A 26,090-nucleotide genomic window follows, 5' to 3' on the forward strand; every position below is an offset into this window, starting at 1 on the left:
CCATCTCAGAGCATTTGTAGTGACTTAAACCAACAACTCTATTTGTTGTTTAAATTTGAGTTGGGGGGATCCCTGTGTGGCTTAGTGGCTTAGTGCCTGTCTTCAGCCCAAGGCAAGATCCTGGAGACCTGGGGTCAAGTCCCAAATTGGGCTCCCTGCATGGAGTCTGCTTCTCCCTCTGCCTGTGTCTCTGCCTCTCTCTCTCTCTGTGTCTCTCATGAATAAATAAAGAAAATCTTTAAAAAAAATTTTTGAGTTGGTTTCTGCTGCTTACAGCAGAGAGTATTTCAACAGACACAGCTGAGTTAAGCAAGATTCCATAGGTTACTTACAGAGGGTCCTCCCAGGACCTTTATTATGCTAATGTGCATTGTTAGATTCAAGAGAAACATCAAGTAAGTCCTATTTTCCAAATTTATTTGGTTGTAGATTCTGTTCTTTCCCAGCCCATTTCATAGGACAAGATCTAGTCTGACTTCAAGGTTTATAAAAGTGGAAACTGAGATCCAGAGATTTAAATGACTTTTCTAAGGTATTATTAGTTAGTCACAAACCTGGGCCTAAAGTTTAGACCTACTGAATACCAGGCCTGTGTAACTTCAAAGTCACACCCATAGTGGAATTTTAGAAACAAAACAGGATTATAGGGGAAGAGAGGAAAAAATAAAACAAGAAATCAGAGAGGGAGACAAGCCTTATGGACTCTTAATGTAGGAAACAAACTGAGGGTTTCTGGAGGGGAGGGGATGGTGGACAAGGGTAACTGGGTGATGAAATTAAGGAGGGCATGTGATGTAATGAGCACTAGGCATTATATAAGACTGATGAATCACTACCTCTACCTCTGAAACCAATTACATGTAAACTTACTGAATTTAAATAAAAAACAAAACAAACAAAAGAAAACCAAAAAAACCAAAGTCGCACCCCATCCCTGCCCAAAGAGGTTGAGGTTCCCTCACTCAAGATGAATCTCAAAAGAAGAATCTAATTACTCTTTTGCAGACACTCCAGATTCCTTAGGACCAAATTATAAAGCAAAGTTTGCAAAATAGGGGCTTCCAGCAAAATAAGAACTTCAAGTCAAACAAAATAGGCATGAAGTATTTGAAAAAATTATAGCAGGTTATTTCATTTAAATATGAGGTTATTTCAAATAAAAGTATTAACTTCTAAACTCCTTTAATAAAGTTCAGACAATCTGGCTACACTAGGCCTATATTGCCACATGCTAACCAGTTCTGCCTCCTGTACAAAAACACCATTCCCCCTGTTTGCCACAGTGCCCACCATTCCCTATCTCATCTGGACTCTGATGTTGAGGATCAGCTCCCATTTATCAGTACACAAATAATATTGCTTTTCTCTTTATATCTAGTCTCTCTGATTCATTCAATTACCTGCCTAGCCCTGTAGTCAATTATTTTGCTATATTGAAGAAGGTAAAATTCCCCAAATTGAAATGTTAATATATGTTAAAAATTTTTCCAAGGTTAAGTAAGTTTGGAATAACACTGAGCTAAGGATGGACAGATTTCTTTACTGTACATCTTTTCTTAGTTCCTTCCTGGAATGTGGGTTAAGAGGGCCAATGCATAATTTTTTGATCATAAGTGTCCTTTTTTTGGACACCACCCCTTTGTCATTATTTTTCCCACTGAATATACTTTGGGAAATACTGCTACGATAGAACGTCTTATGTCGCTCACTGCCAATGAACCTGTGGACCAAAGTCTCTTTTTGCTAGGATTGCTATCACCTCGGTTTTTCGCTGTTCTCTGGAAGCTATTTTGAGAACAGAACAACAGCCTAGCCTACATCAGACCAAATCCCACCTCAGGTCAGGATCAGGATCAGGATCAGATCAGGATCTGATCGACACTGACATTATCCCCAAGAACAGGCCCATAATTCTAGGAAGCATAGAGCTGAGGATTTCTGGCAGATAAAGGAGAATCAGATCAAGGTAATTGAGGTCCACACTCATTCTTCCCTAAAGAACCAGCTTCCTGGCTCACCATTGTGTGTCTTCTCTGAGAAACACAACAAAGGAGAAAAGTAGCAAACAAAAAGTGATGGGGTTGACTGGTGACAGTCTCTTCAAAGAAAGAGACTGACAATCATTTTCCCTATCTTTATGATTTTATTATTCAAAGGTGAGGAAAGACTAAATCTCATCTCTAGGTTTTCAGTGGGCTAACAACAATCAAAACAATTAGATTTAGCTGAAAACTCTCTCTGTCTCTGTCTCTCTGTCTCTGTCTCTGTCTCTGTCTCTGTCTCTGTCTCTCTCTCTCTCTCCAAAGAACTTTCTTAGACATGTAATTATGGCCCTGCAAGCAAAGACTCCAGAAGACATGTGATGCTGAGGGAGGGCATGGAGTTTTTCATAGAGATTCCCTGGAGACAAATGAGTCCTTTGCTTTTGATAATCTCTTAGAAACCCTCTCATCAGCCAGCTCTAAGTTGGTTACCAGTTACCTTCCATTCTCCTGGGAAAGAGAACTCCTCCTTAGAAGAAAGCTCCTAAATGGCTGCAGTACATATCTTGAAGCCAGCCCCTTTCATTCTAAGAGTGACCACAGTGACTACAGAACTTTAGATGATAAAACAAGGCTCAGAGAAGTTGGGTCACCTGCCTAACATCATATGGTTAATGAGTGATTTGACCCAAGTAGTGTGTATCCAGTTTATCTAATAAAATGTTCTACTACTGCTCTCCTGAAAAACAGGGATGCCTCGTCCCTCCAAGAGTCTCCAAATATGCTCTAGTGTGCTTATAGTCACACTGGACTAAGAATGGATAAGACTTTATACAAAACTCTTAAATGTTAAGTGAATTTGAACCACCAAAGAAAATGCCACATTAAGGCCTTCTAATTTTAATAAACAATGGATTCAAGGGGTGCTTGGGTGGATCAGTTGATTATATGGGTTAAGTGTCAGATTCTTGGTTTTGGCTCAGATCATGATCTCAGGGTTGTAAGATCAGCCCCACCTCAGACTCTACACTCAGCGCAGAGTCTGCTTGTCCCTCTCCCTCTTCCTGCTTGCACACTGTCTCTCTCAAATAGATATATTAAAATATATATACAACAGATTCAAGCCTCCACTTTTTAAAATTTGGTTTTAGATAATAATTCTGACTGTAGAGAATTAAACAGCTTCACTGAAATAAAATGATGCTATCTCCCTACTCCATTCCCTCTATAAATAGTAGTAGTAGTGGTAGCAGCCCCAGAAAGATCAGACCTAGGCTCACAAGACTTCCCCATTGGGTTTTGCTTTACCTGATATAGATGAGACACTCCTGGTTATTGATCACTTTATCAGATTTGTATCTCCGGAGGTCTTCCCAAGCATCCTTGATGGCAGTGACTGCCAGAATGATACAGATAGGTATCATGCTCACCTCAGGCTGGAAAGCATTAACCACAGGCACAAAATTCAGAACCACAATGCCCAGAAAATAGAGATTGGCAAAACGGTGTAGCTGTTCAAAGATGTTCTTGGGTATGAAGGACAACACAGTGTATTTGCTGGTCTTAATTTGATTCCCACAGTAATTCCTGTTGGGATTCTCTTTGTAGGACCATCTTTCAAAGGACAAGTTGGAGATTACCACTCGTTTCTTGTCTTCTTTCCTTTTCTGCCTTTTCTTCCCTTCCTTTCTCATCTCTGCTCAATCCCGTCTCTTTAATTCTCATAGCAGGGCATGTGAGTTCCTTGTAAGAGAATTTTTTCCCTAATCAGTTCCATTGTTCAGCTGCTAGTGAGTCATGTCCTTGACATCTTTTACTTGCCTTCTCTGCTGGAAATTTCTCTCTTCTTTCAAAAGGAAAATTAAAAATAAGTAGCTGGTTTACAAACACCAGGTGAGAAATGACAAGGAAAAAGCTTACGGAGAACAGGTGTGCACCTGCCAGTCCACTTCCTTCTACCTGTTGAGACTCCGCCTGTTGGAATGTAGACGTCACCCACATGGATCTTCCTTTTCCACCCAGGCAGCCAAGGACAGTTGTGCCAACCCTAGGTCCTAAAGCCTACCTGGTTAAGTTTTAAAAACAAGGAGCCTCAGATGCTTTAAAAATAGTACACATTTTCTTGTTTGGGAGACATTGCCTGTCACTCTCCAAAGAGCTGCGCTTCAACGTGGTCTCTTGAGATGAACTAGTCAGTTCTAGAGTCAATTCTTGAGCTTTCAACCCCACTGTTAATAACATAGCATTCTTATACTTAATAATTTGAGTGTTTACACATGTTAAATTAAGGTTTCTAAATCTCAGCACTATTGACATTCTTTGTTGTGGAGGGCTGTCCTGTATATTGTAAGATGTTTAGCATCATCCTTCTGCCTTTATCCACTACATGTCATTGTCATATTCCTTCCCAATATGGCAGCCAAAAATGTCTCCAGACATTGTCAAATATTCACTGCTGGGAAAAATCGCCTCAGTTGGGAATCACTGAATTAAGTGAACTTACGAAAACAAAATGAGAAGAGAGACCAATCTTTTGAAAAAGCTGATGAGTTTCTATAACCTATTCTCAAGAAAGCAAACAGACGGATGATTTCTCTTACCTTTCATATATCCAGATGTTGGAACAGTTGATCTCTCTATCAAAACGATGTCTCTTGAAGTCCTCCATGCCATCCTTGACCATGATGATGAACAGTACAATGGCCAATGGTAACATGGTGATTTCTCTGTGGAAAACTTCCATCGAGGGCATCCAGTTCAGAATCACCAGGAACAGAAAATAGAGGTTAGCCCACCTGGAAGGAGCAAGAAAAGTGTGAGTGAAAACCATGGGGAAGAAAATATACTCTCCACACTATTTCTTCCCTACTGTTGGCCCTTACCAACTAAAGTGACATTCTCTTTCAGTGTCACTTTGAATTATGGTAAGGAATTTAAAGCCACATGCAGTTATATTCAAACTCGAACTGTTCACTAGTTTTGTGACTTTATGGGGCTTGTTTCAACTTGTATAAAATGGGGATACCACTACCTACTTTAAAGGACTCATATAAATATTACAAAGGATAATATTTGTTACACACACAATAGAGGGTTCTCAATGATAGTAGTTGTTAAATGAATGTAAAATGTTAAATGAATTATAGCTTGATATACAAATTTAGGATGATATCTAGGTAGATATTTTGCTTTATAATTAAAAGATGATCTTTCATGTACTAACTCAAAATTATGGCTTACATTTTTAGGTTTTCCAAGTGCATCTTTCTCCCTCTTGCTACTATGTCTTTGCACATGAAGGTTTGTTGGCACGAACATTCCCCTGGCTCCCTTCCTGACTTTTGTTTTTACCCAGTTAATGCATTCTCTTCTTTCAGATTATACTTCAATTGTCACTTTCTCCTGGAAGTTTTTTCTGAATTTCTTAACAAGGGCAGATCTCTCTTTCACTCTAAGATTACATATACCTCTCCGTGGAAGTATTTATCTAAGTTCTAATTTTACATCAGTTTACACAATTCTTAAAATTAAATCTGTTTCTTTACTAGAAAGTATAGTCAGGACTATCTCTCCCTCCTGTTTTTTTCCCCCTCATGTATCTCTAGCAGCTAACACATGCCCTAACACAGATTAGAATCTGCTATTTATTGAATGAATGAATGAGCAAATGAATGACAAGTCTTTTCAAGATATATGCATTTAGATATTAAAGGATAGGTGGCCCAGAGGGCAACATCTTTGTCCAGAAATACTGGCAAAAACTTGGTTAAAGCACATATTATTTAGCTAAGTGGTTCTGTACCTATGGAACTGCTCAAAGAGATTCTGCGGCAGGAAGGTGAGGAAGGTATATTTGGTTGTGCAGATTCTGTTGCCGGAGTATCTCCTGGAGACCTCTGCCCAATCTTGGTGGCACATGCTGTTGTTGGGGAACACGACCCGCTGCTGTGTCAGGTTGTAGCTTTGCCTCCCCTTCTCTTGGGACAACAGTGGTGTGGCTTCTGATGGAGACTGAGGGAGTGCATCTCTGACTCGCCATTGCCACCGGTGCCAAGATGAGTCCACTGAAAGAGCCATTTCTGGCAGTAAGTTATGATCTGAAAACAGACACATGTAGTTGCCATGGTCAGAAGTAAATATGTGGTATACTGGCTTACCACTTGTCCACTCATCCATCTAAGATAGATTCTGGGATACAAAGTCAGAAAAATAGGTTCAATCCCAGAAACCATATGTTCAAGAATGAGAGACATAAAGCAAATAATCATATAAATACACAAAAAGCACCATGATAAGCACCATGAAAGCATTTAAGATACAGGGAGGGTGCTGATGACCTTGTTGGGCCTATCAGGAAAAGTATGGCCCTGTGGGCTATGGCCCTAGAGGTCAGAATGAGATCTGTATCTTTGTAACATTGGGCTGTCCCTCTTCTTTCATGGTCTTCAGTGTCCTCACTGTACTATGAGGAAAACTAGTCTTCTAATTTTTTCACAAACTTTTTAAGGAATACATAAAAGTATGCGGACCCATGTCTTAAAGGGAAAGGTGTTTTCTAGCTCTAAAATTTTCTGGGAGGAAGGGCAAGACGGCGGAAGAGTAGGGTCCCCAAATCACCTGTCCCCACCAAATTACCTAGAAAACCTTCAAATCATCCTGAAAACCTACGAATTCGGCCTGAGATTTAAAGAGAGACCAGCTGGAATGCTACAGTGAGAAGAGTTCGCGCTTCTATCAAGGTAGGAAGACGGGGAAAAAGAAATAAAGAAACAAAAGGCCTCCAAGGGGGAGGGGCCCCACAAGGAGCGGGGCTGAGGCCGGGGCGAGTGTCCCCAGGACAGGAGAGCCCCGTCCCGGAGGAGCAGGAGCTGCACCAACCTTCCCGGGCGGAAAGGGGCTCGCAGGGAGTTAGAGCAGGACCCAGGAGGGCGGGGATGCCCTCGGGCTCCCTGGGACACTAACAGGCACCTGCGCCCCGGGGAGAGGATCCCGAGCTCCCTAAGGGCTGCAGCGCTCGGCGGGACCCGGAGCAGCTCGGAGGGGCTCGGGCGGCGGCTCCGCGGAGGGGGCTGCGGGGCGGGAGCGCGAATCCAGCAGCGCAGGCCCCGGAGCACAGGGCGCCGGGACACAGCCCAGGATCCAGCCTCCCCCCAGGACAGGCAGAGGCCGGGAGGGCCCAGGACGGCGAGGACGCTCCTGCCTGGAACTGAGCAGATCAGCGGCCCCGCCCGGAGCCTCCAGGCCCTGCAGACGGAGAGCCCCGGAGCTACTGCGGGAGCTGACTCCAGGGTCCCAGAGCTGCCCCCGCCACTGTGGCTTCCTCCCGGGGCCTCACGGGGTGAACAACCCCCACTGAGCCCTGCACCAGGCAGGGGCAGAGCAGCTCCCCCAAGTGCTAACACCTGAGAATCAGCACAGCAGGCCCCTCCCCCAGAAGACCAGCGAGATGGACCAGTTCCAGGGGAAGTCAAGGGACTTAAAGTATACAGAAGCAGAAGGTACTCCCCGTGGTTTTGTTGTTGTTGTTGTTGTTGTTGTTTTGTTTTGTTTTGTTTTGTTTTTGTTTGTCAGTTTTTTTTTGCTTTTTGATTTGTTTCCTTCCCCCACCCTTTTTTTCCTTTCTTTCTTTTCCTTTCTCTTTTTCTTCTTTTTTTTTCTATTTTTCTTCCTTTTTTCTTTTTCTCTTTTCTTTCCTTCTTTCTCTCCTCTCTTTTTCTCCTTTTCCCAATACAACTTGCTTTTGGCCACTCTGCACTGAGCAAAATGACTAGAAGGGAAACCTCACCTCAAAAGAAAGAATCAGAAACGGTCCTCTCTCCCACAGAGTTACAAAATCTGGATTACAATTCAATGTCAGAAAGCCAATTCAGAAGCACTATTATACAGCTACTGGTGGCTCTAGAAAAAGGCATAAAGGACTCAAGAGACTTCATGACTGCAGAATTTAGAGCTAATCAGGCAGAAATTAAAAATCAATTGAATGAGATGCAATCCAAACTAGAAGTCCTAACGACGAGGGTTAACGAGGTGGAAGAACGAGTGAGTGACATAGAAGACAAGTTGATGGCAAAGAGGGAAACTGAGGAAAAAGACAAACAATTGAAAGACCATGAAGATAGATTAAGGGAAATAAACGACAGCCTGAGGAAGAAAAACCTATGTTTAATTGGGGTTCCCAAGGGCGCCGAAAGGGCCAGAGGGCCAGAATATGTATTTGAACAAATCCTAGCTGAAAACTTTCCTAATCTGGGAAGGGAAACAGGCATTCAGATCCAGGAAATAGATCAGATCCAGGAAATAGAGAGATCCCCCCCTAAAATCAATAAAAAACCGTTCAACACCTCGACATTTAATAGTTAAGCTTGCAAATTCCAAAGATAAAGAAAACATCCTTAAAGCAGCAAGAGACAAGATATCCCTGACTTTTATGGGGAGGAGTATTAGGGTAACAGCAGACCTCTCCACAGAGACCTGGCAGGCCAGAAAGGGCTGGCAGGATATATTCAGGGTCCTAAATGAGAAGAACATGCAACCAAGAATACTTTATCCAGCAAGGCTCTCATTCAAAATGGAAGGAGAGATAAAGAGCTTCCAAGACAGTCAGGAACTGAAAGAATATGTGACCTCCAAACCAGCTCTGCAAGATATTTTAAGGGGGACTCTTAAAATTCCCCTTTAAGAAGAAGTTCAATGGAACAATCCACAAAAACAAGGACTGAATAGATATCATCGTGACACTAAACTCATATCTGTCAATAGTAACTCTGAACGTGAACGGGCTTAATGACCCCGTCAAAAGGCGCAGGGTTTCAGACTGGAAAAAAAGCAGGACCCATCTATTTGCTGTCTACAAGAGACTCATTTTAGACAGAAGGACACCTACAGCCTGAAAATAAAAGGTTGGAGAACCATTTACCATTCGAATGGTCCTCAAAAGAAAGCAGGGGTAGCCATCCTTATATCAGATAAACTAAAATTTACCCCGAAGACTAGTGAGAGATGAAGAGGGACACTATATCATACTTAAAGGATCTATCCAACAAGAGGACTTAACAATCCTCAATATATATGCCCCGAATGGGGGAGCTGCCAAATATTTAAATCAATTAATAACCAAAGTGAAGAAATACTTAGATAATAATACACTTACATTGGTGACTTCAATCTAGCTCTTTCTATACTCGATAGGTCTTCTAAGCACAACATGTCCAAAGAAACGAGAGCTTTATTTTATTTATTTTTTTAAACTTTTATTTATTTATGATAGTCACAGAGAGAGAGAGAGAGAGGCAGAGACATAGGCAGAAGAAGAAGCAGGCTCCAATGCCCGGGAGCCCGATGTGGGACTCGATCTCGGGTCTCCAGGATCGCACCCTGGGCCAAAGGCAGGCGCCAAACCGCTGCACCACCTAGGGATCCCCCGAAACGAGAGCTTTAAATGATACATGAACCAGATGGATTTCACAGATATCTACAGAACTTTACATCCAAACTCAACTGAATACACATTCTTCTCAAGTGCACATGGAACTTTCTCCAGAATAGACCACATACTGGGTCACAGATCGGGTCTGAAACGATACCAAAAGATTGGGATCGTCCCCTGCATATTCTCAGACCATAATGCTTTGAAATCAGAACTAAATCACAACAAGAAGTTTGGAAGGACCTCAAACACGTGGAGGTTAAGGACCATCCTGCTAAAAGATGAAAGGGTCAACCAGGAAATTAAGGAAGAATTAAAAAGATTCATGGAAACTAATGAGAATGAAGATACAGCTGTTCAAAATCTTTGGGATGCAGCAAAAGCAGTCCTGAGGGGGAAATACATCGCAATATAAGCATCCATTCAAAAACTGGAAAGAACTCAGATACAAAAGCTAACCTTACACAAAAAGGAGCTAGAGAAAAAACAGCAAATAGATCCTACACCCAGGAGAAGAGAGTTAGTAAAGATTCGAGCAGAACTCAACGAAATCGAGACCAGAAGAACTGTGGAACAGATCAACAGAACCAGGAGTTGGTTCTTTGAAAGAATTAATAAGATAGATAAACCATTAGCCAGCCTTATTAAAAAGAAGAGAAGACTCAAATTAATAAAATCATGAATGAGAAAGGAGAGATCACCACCAACACCAAGGAAATACAAACAATTTTAAAAACATATTATGAACAGCAATACGCCAATAAATTAGGCAATCTAGACAAAATGGACACATTCCTGGAAAGCCACAAACTACCAAAACTGGAACAGGAAGAAATAGAAAACCTGAACAGGCCAATAACCAGGGAGGAAATTGAAGCAGTCATCAAAAACCTCCCAAGACACAAAAGTCCAGGGCCAGATGGCTTCCCAGGGGAATTCTATCAAACGTTTAAAGAAGAAACCATACCTATTCTCCTAAAGCTGTTTGGAAAGATAGAAAGTGATGGAGTACTTCCAAATTCGGTCTATGAGGCCAGCATCACCTTAATTCCAAAACCAGACAAAGACCCCACCAAAAAGGAGAATTATAGACCAATATCCCTGATGAACATGGATGCAAAAATTCTCAACAAGATACTAGCCAATAGGATCCAACAGTACATTAAGAAAATTATTCACCATGACCAAGTAGGATTTATCCCCAGGACACAAGACTGGTTCAACACCCGTAAAACAATCAATGTGATTCATCATATCGCAAGAGAAAAACCAAGAACCATATGATCCTCTCATTAGATGCAGAGAAAGCATTTGACAAAATACAGCATCCATTTCTGATCAAAACTCTTCCGAGTGTAGGGATAGAGGGAACATTCCTCAACATCTTAAAAGCCATCTACGAAAAGCTCAGAGCAAATATCATTCTCAATGGGGAAGCACTAGGAGCCTTTCCCCTAAGATCAGGAACAAAACAGGGATGTCCACTCTCACCACTGCTATTCAACACAGTACTGGAAGTCCTCACCTCAGCAATCAGACAACAAAAAGACATTAAAGGCATTCAAATTGGCAAAGAAGAAGTCAAACTCTCCCTCTTCGCCGATGACATGATACTCTACATAGAAAACCCAAAAGTCTCCACCCCAAGATTGCTAGAACTCATACAGCAATTTGGTAGCATGGCAGGATACAAAATCAATGCCCAGAAATCAGTGGCATTTCTATACACTAACAATGAGACTGAAGAAAGAGAAATTAAGGAGTCAATCCCATTTACAATTGCAACTAAAAGCATAAGATACCTAGGAATCAACCTAACCAAAGAGGTAAAGGATCTATACCCTAAAAACTATAGAACACTTCTGAAAGAAATTGAGGAAGACACAAAGAGATGGAAAAATATTCCATGCTCATGGATTGGCAGAATTAATATTGTGAAAATGTCAATGTTACCCAGGGCAATATACACGTTTAATGCAATCCCTATCAAAATACCATGGACTTTCTTCAGAGAGTTAGAACAAATTATTTTAAGATTTGTGTGGAATCAGAAAAGACCCCGAATAGCCAGGGGAATTTTAAAAATTAAAACCGTATCTGGGGGCATCAGAATGCCAGATTTCAGGTTGTACTACAAAGCTGTGGTCATCAAGACAGTGTGGTACTGGCACAAAAACAGACACATAGATCAATGGAACAGAATAGAGAACCCAGAAGTGGACCCTCAACTTTATGGTCAACTAATATTCAATAAAGGAGGAAAGACTATCCATTGGAAGAAAGTCTCTTCAGTAAATGGTGCTGGGAAAATTGGACATCCACATGCAGAAGAATGAAACTAGACCACTCTCTTTCACCATACACAAAGATAAACTCAAAATGGATGAAAGATCTAAATGTGAGACAAGATTCCATCAAAATCCTAGAGGAGAACACAGGCAACACCCTTTTTGAACTCGGTCACAGTAACTTCTTGCAAGATACATCCACGAAGGCAAAGAAACAAAAGCAAAAATGAACTATTGGGACTTCATCAAGATAAGAAGCTTTTGCACAGCAAAGGATACAGTCAACAAAACTCAAAGACAACCTATAGAATGGGAGAAGATATTTGCAAATGACCTATCAGATAAAGGGCTAGTTTCCAAGATCTATAAAGAACTTATTAAACTCAACACCAAAGAAGCAAACAATCCAATCATGAAATGGGCAAAAGACATGAAGAGAAATCTCACAGAGGAAGACGTAGACATGGCCAACACGCTCATGGGAAAATGCTCTGCATCACTTGCCATCAGGGAAATACAAATCAAAACCACAATGAGATACCACCTCACACCAGTGAGAATGGGGAAAATTAACAAGACAGGAAACCACAAATGTTGGAGAGGATGAGGAGAAAAGGGAACCCTCTTACACTGTTGGTGGGAATGTGAACTGGTGCAGCCACTCTGGAAAACCGTGTGGAGGTTCCTCAAAGAGTTAAAAATAGACCTGCCCTACGACCCAGCAATTGCACTGTTGGGGATTTACCCCAAAGATACAGATGCAGTGAAACGCCGGGACACCTGCACCCCGATGTTTCTAGCAGCAATGTCCACAATAGCCAAAGTGTGGAAGGAGCCTCGGTGTCCATCGAAAGATGAATGGATAAAGAAGATGTGGTTTATGTATACAATGGAATATACTCAGCCATTAGAAATGACAAATACCCACCATTTGCTTCAACGTGGATGGAACTGGAAGGTATTATGCTGAGTGAAGTAAGTCAATCGGAGAATGACAAACATTATATGTTCTCATTCATTTAGGGAATATAAATAATAGTGAAAAGGAATATAAGGGAAGGTAGAAGAATTGTGTGGGAAATATCAGAAAGGGAGACAGAACATAAAGACTCCTAACTCTGGGAAATGAACTAGGGGTTGTAGAAGGGGAGGACGGCGGGGGGTGGGAGTGAATGGGTGACGGGCACTGGGGTTATTCTGTATGTTGGTAAATTGAACACAAATAAAAAATAAATTAAAAAAAATAAAATTTTCTGGTACTGATATTTTGGGGAACCTCATTTGTGGTCAGTACCTCAAATGAGAGTTATAGGTGGGACAGAGGAGACAGTTTCTTTCCTAGGAAACTTTGGCCTGAGGTGACTGGGCCATACAGAATGTCATTCTATGTACACTTTTTTTTTTTCTTTTTCAGTGTGGTTGACTGGGGGTGAAGGTGGGAGACCCCTTCCTTCCTCTCCAACTCCATTTAGTAGTTTCTGAAACTGAGCACTTATTCAGATAATCCTCCTAGATGGTGGACAAATACTACGTTTTCTAGGATATTCCAGTTCTTGAGCTCTTTTAATGGAACCTATAAGCAAGGCTTCAAGTTTCCTTCTGGCCATTCTTGCTTAAAGACCCTGAAGGATATTCAAATACATTCTTTGTAAGAAGTTGTATGTGATGAGGGTTCTCACTTAGTAGGCTCACAGGATAATTTTCTTTTGAATAAATGGATGAATGAACGTCAGGTATTATTAATCTTACAATCAGAAAGCTCACCTGTCATTGAAAATATGATTCTTTAAAGAGAAAAAGTTCCATTTCTAGTTTAAATGTTAACATTTTACCTTCTGATGCCCATATGATCTGACCCTTATCATAATTCTCCTCATGAGTTTAATCAATCCAAATGATTTTCAATCCAGAAGAGCTCTTCAGAGTCTTAAGTGAACCCTTGTAGCAAGCATGAAAAAAATAAATGCAATTACTGATGCCCATCATAATGTGGCCAAAAGCAATATTATGACATATGGTAAGCTAGAAATAATATTACATATTTTCTTTCTCATTATAAAAAATGTCCCTTTCATGGATTTTTTTATTATTATAAAAGAAAAAGAAATGAAAAGATAATTCATGAATAGAGTTGAAAATGCAAATGAGAAATCTTGCTGTGGCTAATGCCATACATATCAGACTTCTCTTAACTGAAGGTAATAAGGACTTCATAAAGGAAGATTGGATTGATATGGCAGAAGCAGGTATTTTAGGTGGGGTGGGTTAAAAAGTCCATTATTTATATCACATCCTTTGTTTTTCTTTATTAACATTGTAAAATAAGCTTTCTTAAAAATAAAGCAGATGTAAAATGGATGCCAAACAAGTGAACTTAAATTTGATGAGGAACCAAATATTTCTATAGTTTCAAGGTATCTTCCCCCAAATTATTAATTACAATGCCAAAAAAAAAAAAAAAAGAATTATTACAGTAAAGGCAGACACCACCTTACCCAAGACATTAAAGCAAAATCACCAACATGGTATAACCTGACATTCTGTACCTCCTGTTATGATGAACCAAGGACATGGCATCATTTTTGTGGTAGTCACAAGGAAATATTGAAAAGCCTCAAACTGGGGATTATTTTACAAAATAATTAATTAATGTCAAAGGTGTTAAATGTTAAAAGTCAAAGAAAGGCAGGGAAACTTTCTGACTAAAAGATATGATAAGTAAATGTAATGTGTGATCTTGGGCTGGATCCTGGGCGGGGGGGGGGGAGATAAAATAGGCATAAAGGACATAAATAGACAATTCATAACATTTAAAAATGATTTCAGGACTAGTAATAGTATTTTAATAATGTCAAATTTCCCATTATAATAATTATATTGTGATTATAAATGAAAATGTTCTTGTTCCTAGGAAATTCACCCTAAAGTAGTTATGGGTAAACAGGCAAGATGTTTCAATGGTTCAGAAAATAACCATTGTATATGTGTGTGTATATGTATACATGTATATGTATACTAGGTTGGAAGGTTGTGCAGGGATGTTCCAGGCAGAAGAACTGGTTCTAGAAACAAAGTTCATAAGCATGCCCTATAGAATACATGAAGTGAGAGACAAAGAACAGCGAAAGTTGATGCTGGAGGGACAGACAAGGACCAGCTGGCCTTGTTAAGGCTGTTATGCTGAGAGTAGAAAGGAAGAACTTTAGGCAGGGTAAACACCTGACCAGGGTTGTGGATCCCAGGCTTTATTTTGGCTAAAGCACACAAGAATGGGCTGGGTGGGGCCAGGATAGGATAGGAAGGCAGCTCCTTAACCCAATGCTTCCTCTTTCTTCCAAGTAAGTTACTTCTTTCCAAAAGTAGAACAAGAAGCAAAGGGGGATTGTGTAATCCTTTTATCTGAGGTGTGGTTTATTACTGCTTGCATAAAGGGCGGGGCATGTCTGAAGCAACTCTACAGGGTCCATCCAGTTATAAAGTCTTTATTCTATTTTTCTGAAATGGAACCTCTCATTAACAATAAACTTGAGAAGTTTCTAGTTTTATTAAATCACACTCAGATCCTTACGGCTTGAAGTTGTAATTCTTTCTAGCACCACTATCATTTTCACCTGGGCAGAATGTCCTCTAGATGGTAGGGGGTATATTTCTATTTGGTGGACCATTAGCCTAACATACTGAGTTAATTACAATTTACTGAGAAATCCTGTTCTTGTTCCCTGATTTTCTCCATCTTGCCTGGCCCATATTCCAATTAGCCCCAGTTCTTTTCATTTTTTATTTTAATGAACCAAGTAAACCCCATCTTTAGCAAATTCCAGTTTCACTGTTGGGTCAACCAACCAGTCATTCACTGAACCAAAAAATATTTGTTTTGTACTTAAGTGAGTAAAACTTACACATCCATCTCTTTTCTTCTGGAGCTTGCACTCTACTGAGGCTGACAGATGCCAAACACATACTCAAAGAAATAAATATAAAGTTGACCCTTGAACAACATGGGTTTGAACCACATGTGTATGCTTATATGTGGATTTTTTTGATACAACACAGTACTGTAAATGTATTTATAAATACATACTGTAAAAATCATATCATGATTTTTTAGAGATTTTATTTATTTATTCATGAGAGACAGAGAGAGAGAGAGAGGCAGAGACACAGGCAGAGGGAGGAGCAGGCTCCATGCAGGCAACCCAATGCGGAACTTGATCCTAGGACCCCAGGATAACAACCTGAGCCGAAGGCAGATGTTCAACCACTGAGCCACCCAGGTACCCCTCTCTTATGATTTTTTAAATAAGTTTTCTTTTTTTTAAAAAGATTTTATTTATTTATTCATGAGAGACAGAGAGAGCCAGAGACACAGGCAGAGGGAGAAGCAGGCTCTATGTAGTCCTGATGCGGGACTCCATCCCCGTAATCTGGGATCATGCCCTGAGCCAAAGACAAATGCTCAACCGCTGAGCCACCCAGGTGTCCCAATAACATTTTTTTTCCTCCAGCTTACTTCATTGTAAGAATACAATATGTAATACATATAACATAAAAAAATATGTGCTAATTGACTATGTTTCCAAAAGGTTTCTAGTCTACAATAGATTATTAGTGGTTAAGTTTTGGAGTCAAAAGTTATACGTGGATTTTTGACTGGGTGGGATGCCTGTCTCCTTAACCCACACACTCTTCAGGAGTCAACTGTGTATTCACCAACCGTGGTAAGTGCCACAAAGGAGAACAGGGCATTACTGAGGGATGTGACCTTGTCTCTGATCAGGGGGATGAATGAGAGGCAACTGTATGGAATAAGTGTGTTTGTGGTGTGTGTGTGTGTGTGACTGGAAGTAAGAGTATCCTAGGAAGAAGCCACATTTGCAATTGTCTGGTGGCTAGAGCAAATATTGATTTTAAAAATTGCAAGAAAATTCAAGTTAAGGCTAGTAAACAGTAATAAGTGGAGAATAGAGAATTATTTTCCCTTCATGTCCAGTTCTTTAAGAATTATATCAGTTAAGCAGGATCATGAAGGAAAAAAAAACCCTATAAAATTAAATTTATTCTACACTTAGATTCTTGATAAGCAGCACACTATTTTGATACTAGAATTAATTAGAATCTAAGAAACTTTGGCCTTCAATAAACTACAGGGGTTTTTAAAAGACATTCTACCGTGAGTGCTACAAAATGTGTAAATCTCATAAAATAATTTCCTCTTAGACATGTAGTTAACAAACAATAGCCACCTTAAAATAATCAGGGTTAGTATGTCCTTAATCAATTATATCAGTTTTCCCCAAAATGCAATCATTCTTGAATCACCTTTCCAATTTTTCCATACTCAAAGGTCATTTGTTTTATTAAGTGCAAGTCAAGTCAGCTCACTGTTTAAAAGCTTAAAAACTGACTAACTCTGATATAACGTTGACTATAACAATGGTATAATATTGATATCTGAAATTAGGGGTTTGATATATATTATTTTTTCAAGACACTGACATGGACCTACTTTTATTGAAATAAAAATGGTTGGCTCATTATCACAATGTTGTCCTAGACCTTCTATATCTCTCTTTGCTATTCTGAGAACCAGGTTCAGAAACATCACCAATTATAGAGAAAGTGTCAGTCATTTCCATCATTTGATGCTTATCTACTAATGCAAGAAAGGCTGCTAATATGTTTTGCAAGTTTTGTGTTTGTTTCCCAAAGTGTCAAAACAACAAAGGCAGCAGCAACAAAAGGTTTTTCATCAATACTAAATTAAATAAAAAATCCAAAGAACCTGATTCCTATCCATTCTCTGAGATCAAGGAAAGATTTGTAATACAACAGGCTTATTACCAATTCCCTATTCATTTTGTTTTTTCCACACTTATTCTGATTGGATTTGCTTGAGGAAATTACTTTTAAATAGTAGTCTTCTACCTATTTTACTTATACCCATTTTACAGATGGAGAAACAACAGTAAGGGGAATAGAATAATACCTCTCTGGAAACTCCTTCCTCCCCCCTTTCAGAAAAACCTCTATGTGTTAGAATCCAAGATGTACTTTTTTCTTCACATTTTAATATTTTGAACCTAGGATATGTCACATAATTGATATGGTAATATTTCTTTTTTTCTTTTTACCCTCACAACATATTCATTTTTTAAAAAAGATTTATTTGTTCATGAGAGACACAGGCAGAGGGAGAAGCAGGCTCCATGCAGAGAGCCCCATGTGGGACTCGATCCCAGGACCACAGGATCACGACCTGAGCCAAAGACAGATGCTCAACCACTGAGCCCCCCAGATGTCTCTCACAACATATTAAATTGAGGACATTTTAGATTCAAGGCAACGTGTTTAGTTGCAGGCCACAAAAACAGAAATCCCAGTTTGAAAGCCCCTTACTAGGGCTTCCAGTTCTGGAACCTGCCTGGGAAAGTTTGATAAGGCATTCTTGGGAAAGGAATGGCCAGCCCAAGGGGAAACCTTATTCTTCAGTGGAATTCAGAGGCTAGAAGCCTTAGGATGACAGAGCGTCAGAGCCTTCATTTGCCTTGTACTCAGCTACAGGATTCTACATACAGCTGCTGTGTGCAATCAGTTCTTGTAAGCACCAGCAAGTGCTATGTCCTTCCCAATGGGAAGAGTAAGAGCTGTGATTGTGCCTCATTCACAGGCTACAAAACGTGTCCTATAATTAGGATGCCAGATGCTGACTTCCTCCAGAGAGAAAGAAATATTGAATAAGAAATGTGTCTGAGCCCCCGGCACAGGGTGGGGTGTGGATTGTGGGTTCGGTGGCTGGTGAGAGTGGGGACCAGTGTGAAAGGGGAAGGCAGAGTGAGAAAGAAATAGCAGTCACCTTGAATGAAATTAATTAGAAGGATGTACTTCTGTAGAAGATAATGAATACACATGACAAATGAAATCCTACAGAATGGGTTGTTGTGGAAGTGATCAGAGGGTAGATCTTTACAGAACTCAGTCATCAATGGCATACCACACTCAGTCTCCATCACTAGTCTTTTTTGTGAATGTGATTTACCCTGATTTTTTCTTAGCATCTTGGTCCATAAGAGCCTTACTCCAACGGATTTTCAAGGACAGCAATTATTTCTTAAACAGATGAAAAGAAAGTTCTATGGTCTGCTATGTTATACTTCATTACTTCTCAGGTTTGTGGAGTTTAGGGCATCACCAGGTACCTACCAGGTACTGGTCTCACGCTAGGTGTACTTGAAGCTCAGACCTCTCTCATGGGTTTTGGTCAAAAGTATCCCACTGCTTCTTTGCCATCTTCTCTTCTTTTCTAGATATCACAGCTTTGACGTTTCTAAAGCCTTGGATTCTTTCCAAAATTCACTTTGGTTCCAGTAGCCCCCATTCCTATGAATAGCATCTCCCTTTACCTGAATGACCTGGAAGTTATTTTTTATTTCTTTTTTTGCTACAATCTAATTTTTAAATTTATTTAACGTCAATTAATTAACACGTAGTGTATTATTAGTTTCAGAGATAGAGTTTAGTGATTCATCAGTTGCATATAACACCCAATGCTCATCACATCATGTGCCCTCCTTAATGCCATCACCCAGTTACCCCACCCTTCCATCCACCTCCCTTTCAGCAACCTTCAGTTTATTTCCTATAATTAAGAGTCTCTTCTGTTTTGTCTCCCTCTCAGTTTTCTTTTTATTATATTTCCCCCCTTCCCCTATGTTTACCTGTTTTGTTTCTTAAATTCCACATATGACTAAAATTTTATATTTGTCTTTTCTGACTTATTTCACTTAGCATAATACCTTGTAGTTCATCCATGTCATTGCAAATGGTAAGATTTCACTTTTCTTTTTGATGAACAGGCAATCTATTTTTAAATTCTACCCATTTTCACCTTCTAAATATTTTTCAAATACAGCTGCTTCTCAACATTTCTACTGCTTCCTTCCAATCTAATAAAAGACATTATCATATCTTGTATAGACAACTGCACAGACTTCCATCAGGTTCCTCCATCGTTGCTTGCTCCCTTTCCAACCTAGTTTCCCATAACAGCCAAAGTTATTTTCCCAAGTGCAAATCAGATCATGTCAAGTCTCTTCTTAATATTCTCAATGATAATGTTGTTTTCATATAAAACCCAGACTCTCACTGTGGCCTACATGATACTTTATGTGACCCAGGTCCTACCTACCTCTTTTCTTCTTACTCAATATTCTCAAATACTCCAAGCATTCTCTTTTTCTCTGCTACCCCTGCCTACCTCCACCCTACATGTGCATACATGCACATGTGTGAGAATCTAGGTGATTAGTAGTTCCTCTCCCTTGAAGGCCCTTTCTTCATGCTTTGCCTAGTGTCCTAGTCAGGCGAGGCTATAGTCCAGGCTGAGACAAAGCCCCAAATCTCAGTGGCTTAGTACAACCTATGAAAAGTTTGCAGCTCCAAAGTAACTCTTCTCAATCCATTGGCTCAGGGGGGCGGATTCCCTTTGCCTCATTATCTCAACATGTGGTTTTAAATAGAGCCATAATAGGGAGGTAGGAGTGAACAACATTACTTTGCTCATAGTCAAATGAGCATAGCCAGAATCAGCCATATGGTCTAACCTCAGCTACAAGGGAGGCTGAGCTATGTGGGGAATACAGAATCTTTGGTGAGTTTTGGTGGTCTCTGCACGTCCTAGATTAAATGACATTTCTCTGTAGAATTGGGTGTAGGATTAATCCAATACAGTGCAGCAGTTAGGATGTAGTCAGACCTGTCGTTATTTCCTGTCAGCTGAAGAAAGGGATCCTAGACTTTCTAAAGACTTTGATATCTTCTATTTGGGTATCCTCCTTCAAATTTGAGGCCAAGAGAGTGATCCCTAAATTCTGTCCCTTAGATGCTGCCCTGAGTTAAGGCTGATGATAGTGAGATATTAGAGAATTCATGTGTGCTCCTGGTATAGTCTGTAGATGGAACACATATGTTATGTGAGCCACCATTTTTTCTTTTTGAGTTTTTATTTTAGTTTCATTTACTTAACACACAGTGTTATAATAGTTTCAGATATACAATATAGTAATTCAAGACTTCTATATATCACCCTGTGTTCATCACAAGTGCACTCCTTCGTCCCCATCACCTATTATACCCATTCCCTTTCCCCTGATCCCCTCTGGTAACCATCAGTTTGATCTCTATAGTTAAGAGCCCGTTCTTTGGTTTTCCTCTCTCTATTTTTTACTTTTTGCTTGTTTGTTTCATTTCTTAAATTCCACATATGTGTGAAATCATATAATAGTTGTCTTTCTCTGACTTAATTTGCTTATATACTCTCTAGCTCCACCCATGTTGTTGCAAATGTGAGCCACTACTTTTAAGTGTAGAAGATATGGTTGAAATGGATATATTGCTGATTTGTTTAAAGGTGTTACTGATTTCATGGTAGGCTTTTGCTAGTATGTATTTTCTCAGTCCGTGATACTAAAATTATACCAACTCTTAGGTGTAGGTTATGAAATTCTTTGATGACAAAAGTCTTTGGAAGGTTGGAAACACTAGCATAGCAGAGTGAGCATGGAACTGAATAGAGGGTATTTAGCTAAATGCAAAGAAAAAGTTCCATAACTCACAGTTCCCACCCCAACAAGATGGTTGGAGAGACAAGGTAACACAGGAAAGGTAACAGATAGGCTATCAATAGGGAATTGTATAAACACAGACAGTAAGCTCTGAAAGTTGTCAAAGATAGAAGAAAATCTGAGTCCCTGAGTAGGACAAGGCAAGCTTCCTGCAGAAGCAGAAGTGGTCAATTAGTGAATAAGAAAGCCTACTTATCTGGAAGCAGGGATGAATTCAGAACGTGTAAGAATAGGCAAATGAGGAGCTCTGTCTCTTGTTCCTACCTCTCAGACCTACTGAGTTAGAAACTCTAGGGATGGAGTAGGAAATTTGTACCCTTAGCTCCCAGATCATTGTAAACTGGGGACTGCCAAAGAATGAACCTGAAGAGATTCTAGCTTATGCACTTACATACCTGCTTTCGATTGAAAACTACCTTTACCCATTTTCTTTCCTCTATTCCAACCCTGATTTCCCAAGTATCTTCTTAATAAAGGCAAAAGATCTTGGGAAATCAAAAGACAATGTAGGCAATCTTTTCTTTGTAAGAGGCAGGTAAAATGAGATGCATAATTTCATTTTTTATATCCCTCCAGGCAGAAATGTGATTTCACTTAAAAGTTGTTTTATAGATTCTTTTGGTTTATTTTACTGACAAAATAATTAAGTTGGGTCTAATTAAAAGTGAACAAATTGCTTGCACAAACTGAATAAATCAGTGCTGAGCTGAGGGATGAAGAAAGTTGTTTGAAGTCTGCAGGGCTGAAAGCAATTAAAAGACAATAGGACAAACTGACTGGCTCAGTTCACCTCCCTCCAAACATATGCATGATTCTGTGAGTTACATGCTAATACCTCCAGGAAAGACAGGTGAAGCAGGCAGCCAGCTCGCAGGACTTGGGAAATTTGGAAGTTTTCTCAAAGCCAAAAGGACTAGATACCTGGCTTAGTGCCCAGCAAATAGGACCAGATCTGTAAAATGGAATGAGAAAAACTGGTATTTTAGCAAGTACCTCCAGTTTCTTTAGGGAGGAAATAAACGCTAATTAGCACTTGGTATGAAAGGCTAGGGAACGCAAAAGTGGAAGAAGGAAAGGGAGAAGGAAAGGAGGAGAGAATTAGTTGGCAAGAGTATAAGAAATAGAGATTAAGATAGTTGCTGCTTGTGTTGTCAGAAAAAGGGTAGAGGGACTTTTTAAAATTTTTTGAGGTATAATTACCACATAACACTACAATAGTTTCAGGTGTCCAGCGTAATGATTCAATCAATAATTGTATATATTGCAAAATGATCACCACTGTAAGTCTGGTCAACATCCATCATCATACATAGTTATAATTTTTTCTTGTAACAAGAATATTCAAAATCTACTTTCTTAGCAACTTTCAAATATGCAATACAATATTGTTAACTATAGTCTTATGTTGTATGTTACATCCCCAGAACTTATTTATTTTATAATTGGAAGTTTTTACTTTCTGACCTCCTTCATCCATTTCACCCATACCAGGCACCCTCACCTCAGACAGCCAGCAATGTGTTCTCTATGTCATTTTTTTTTAAGATTTTTATTTTTATTTATTTATTTGACAGAGTGCACATGAGAGAGAGCACAAGCAAGGGGGAGTGACAGAAGGAGAGAGAAAAGCAGACTCCCAGTGGAGCAGGGAGCTCAATGTGGGGCTTGATCTCAGGGCCCCGGGATCATGACCTAAGCCGAAGGCAGACACTTAACTGACTCAGCCACCCAGGCATCCCTGTTCACTATTTCTATGAGCTCATTTTTTTTTAGACTCCACATAAGTGAAATTACTTAATATTTATTTCACTAAGTATAAGGCCTTTAAGAGCCATCAGTGTTGGGATCCCTGGGTGGCGCAGCAGTTTGGAGCCTGCCTTTGCCCCAGGGCGTGATCCTGAAGACCCGGGATCGAATCCCACATCGGGCTCCCGGTGCATGGAGCCTGCTTCTCCCTCTGCCTGTGTCTCTGCCTCTCTCTCTCTCTCTCTCTCTCTCTCTGTGACTATCATAAATTAAAAAAAAAAAAAAAAAGAGCCATCAGTGTTATTGCAAATTGCAAGATTTCTTTCTTTTTTTGTGACTAAATATTATTCCATTATATATATGGGACTTTTTTAAAGGTCAAATATTCACTAAAAATATGTATGATATTGAAATATGATATAATGTGTTTTCATGTTCTTTAAAATTGTTCAGAAAATTTTATAACACAGAGTGGCCTTGTATAAATGATAACACTTGATTAGGGGTAGAGGTCTAGAAGTCAAGAAACAGTTGTTCCCATATTTGGTTGGCTCAATGCCAAGGGGAGAAGATAAAAGAAGAGGCACAAGAAAGAGTAGAGAATGAGAAACTTAGCAAATTCCGGAAATCAGAACCAGAGATAACAAAGAGAAACATAAGTCCCGTAAGAATTTGCATAAGTTGGGGGGTAAGTGGTAGCATAGGGTTTTTTATAGGATATGGGATAGGGATTCAAGTTCATCTAATTTGGATTTTAAAGGGCAGGGTAAGCCAAGCCAAGCTGACACCTGGCTTATACATCCTGCTGACCAGATGTGTGACCAGGGGGCAAGTCGGTTTCTCTCTCTGGACCTTAGCCCTTCCACTATGAATGAGGGAATCAGAGTGGGTAATCACTCAGGCCCATGTGTGTCTCTAACACTTTTGCTTCAGATTTAATTCCCACCCTGACTTTTCAGAAGTCAAGGAGATAAGTGACTCTGATGAGGGACCTTGCCAGAGAGCAGATTATTTCCTCCCCAGATGATAGCCTGTCCATAAAAGGTTAGATCTCACAGCACACAATTGCTAAGTGGCTGATCCTTTCTCTTTTCAGAACTGGAGTCTTTTTCATAAGCCTGTTTCTTTGAGTTATTCTCTCATACATGCTTTGGGTTGAACATTCTCATATTTCCAAAGAAATAACTAAACCCTCTCATCTTTATTATTTCTCCTCTCTTCTTACATTAATATAGCAATGACAATGTTCTCAAAAGGCCTCCACATGTTCCAAACTTCTACTCCCAATATAAGGAGGAGTTTTAAGATATATCCAATTGGTCTATTGCATCACCATCTGGATATCTATTAAGAATGTCAATCTCAGTTTGCCTCCAAGAGACTCATTATCTTTACTCCTATATCAGCTTCTGTCCACAGTTCCTATCTCATGGAATGGTGGTACTACCCTTTCGGTTGCCCAAGTTTCTGATTCCTCTTCTGGATGTATCTAATACCTGATGTATCCAATCAATTACCAAGTCCTGTTGATTCTAACCTATAAACCTACTGCCAGTTCTCTCCACTCTCCTCTGGGTTCATTGCCATCACATTAGTCTAACTTACTCTTGCCTCAATTACTTGGATAGTTTCATAGTTTTCCCCCTTGCTTCCATATTTTCTCCCCTCCAACCTGTTTTCCCAAAGTGAAATCAGAAAGATGTCATCAAATTGTTAATTCATTTGTCATTGCCTTGCTCAAACCCTTTCTAGCTTTCAATTTTCAATCAGATAGAATAAGGAACAAAACTTTATTTTTTTTTATTTTTTTTTCCTAAAATTTATTTATGATAGTCACACAGAGAGAGAGAGGCAGAGACACAGGCAGAGGGAGAAGCAGGCTCCATGCACCGGGAGCCCGACGTGGGATCCGATCTGGGGTCTCCAGGATCGGGCCCTGAGCCAAAGGCAGGCGCTAAACCACTGCACCACCCAGGGATCCCAGGAACAAAACTTTAACATAAATTACAAGTCCTTCCCTCCCTGAACTAGATACAGCTTCTCTTGTTTTTCTCTTTTGTGCCCTAGTCATAGGAAATGATTTTATTTCCTTTTGTGCCTCTCTCACTGTGGGGACCAATACCAGCAGCACTCCCTCCCCTCCCCCAAAGCCTAGCTAATTTTCATTCATTTTTATGACTTAGATGTTCCCTCCCCAGGAAACCTTCCTTGGTCCTGAAGTATGATTGAAGGGTTACTCATGTGCTTCATAGTACTTTGTCCTTATCCCATTTTAGCTCTTAGTTCTATGTATTGAGCCTATGGACTTGTCTGGATGAAGACTTCTCCAGGGTAGTCACCCCTCTACCCTCCATGTCTCTTGGAGCAGTCACCATTTTAACCCCCCAGTATCTCCTGAAAGCAGTTATCACTGACTCCCCCAGAACATTCTGGGAGCAGGCACCACTGACGACTCCCCCCAGTGTATTCTGGGAGCAGTCACCACTCTTCCCCTGTGCCCGGTGGGTCCTGTCATCACTTTACCCCAGCACCTCTTGGGATCCAGCAGCACTTTATACCTCCTTCCCTAGTATAATGATAGGCACCAAGAGGTACTTGATTTGATAAATAAGAAATGCATATTGCAATATTATTTTTAAAAATTTCAAAGAACTTCAACTCTGCTCTTATATTTTATCCTCCAAACAATCTATTGGGGTATTATGGTGGTTCTTTTTAGCCATAGATACGAAGTTCCTCAATATGCCCACTTAGAAGGATCTGTGGTTAAGGAACTTGAGACCTCATAGCAGAAGTTCCCCTCCTTATGACAAAGTTTTGAGAATGTAAAATATTTTGAATAAGACAATCAAGGTAGCATACTATATAATGTCAATATAAATGAAATTTATCCTTTTAAATAACAACAGGGTATGGCACAGTTTCACTCAGAATCTGTTCCCTAGAACTTTTTAATGCTTGCCTCTCCTAATATTAGAAACCGGAAGTTCATTTTGTTTGTAGCTAATATCTGTTATAAAGCATAAAA

At 39.9% G+C, this 26,090-nt stretch overlaps 1 protein-coding gene across 3 annotated transcripts in view; it reads right to left on the reverse strand.

The window, feature by feature from the left end:
* Positions 1 to 26,090, reverse strand: part of ATP10B (ATPase phospholipid transporting 10B (putative)) — a 249,604-nt gene that overhangs the window by 96,607 nt on the left and 126,907 nt on the right. Inside the window, exons 3-4 of one of the 3 annotated variants that reach the window (XM_041750568.1) lie at positions 5,785 to 6,079; positions 4,583 to 4,777 (exon numbers count right to left, since the gene is read on the reverse strand). In XM_041750568.1, coding sequence (XP_041606502.1) covers positions 4,583 to 4,777; positions 5,785 to 6,059 — 470 coding nt within the window. In that variant the 5' untranslated portion in view covers positions 6,060 to 6,079. Of the gene's footprint in view, positions 1 to 3,290; positions 3,936 to 4,582; positions 4,778 to 5,784; positions 6,080 to 26,090 lie in introns of those variants that run through there. The other 2 variants (XM_041750569.1, XM_041750570.1) reach the window with 2 other exon arrangements.

This window comes from Vulpes lagopus, chromosome 3 (assembly GCF_018345385.1).
Source record: "Vulpes lagopus strain Blue_001 chromosome 3, ASM1834538v1, whole genome shotgun sequence".
In the NCBI taxonomy this organism is placed as follows: Eukaryota; Metazoa; Chordata; class Mammalia; order Carnivora; family Canidae; genus Vulpes; species Vulpes lagopus.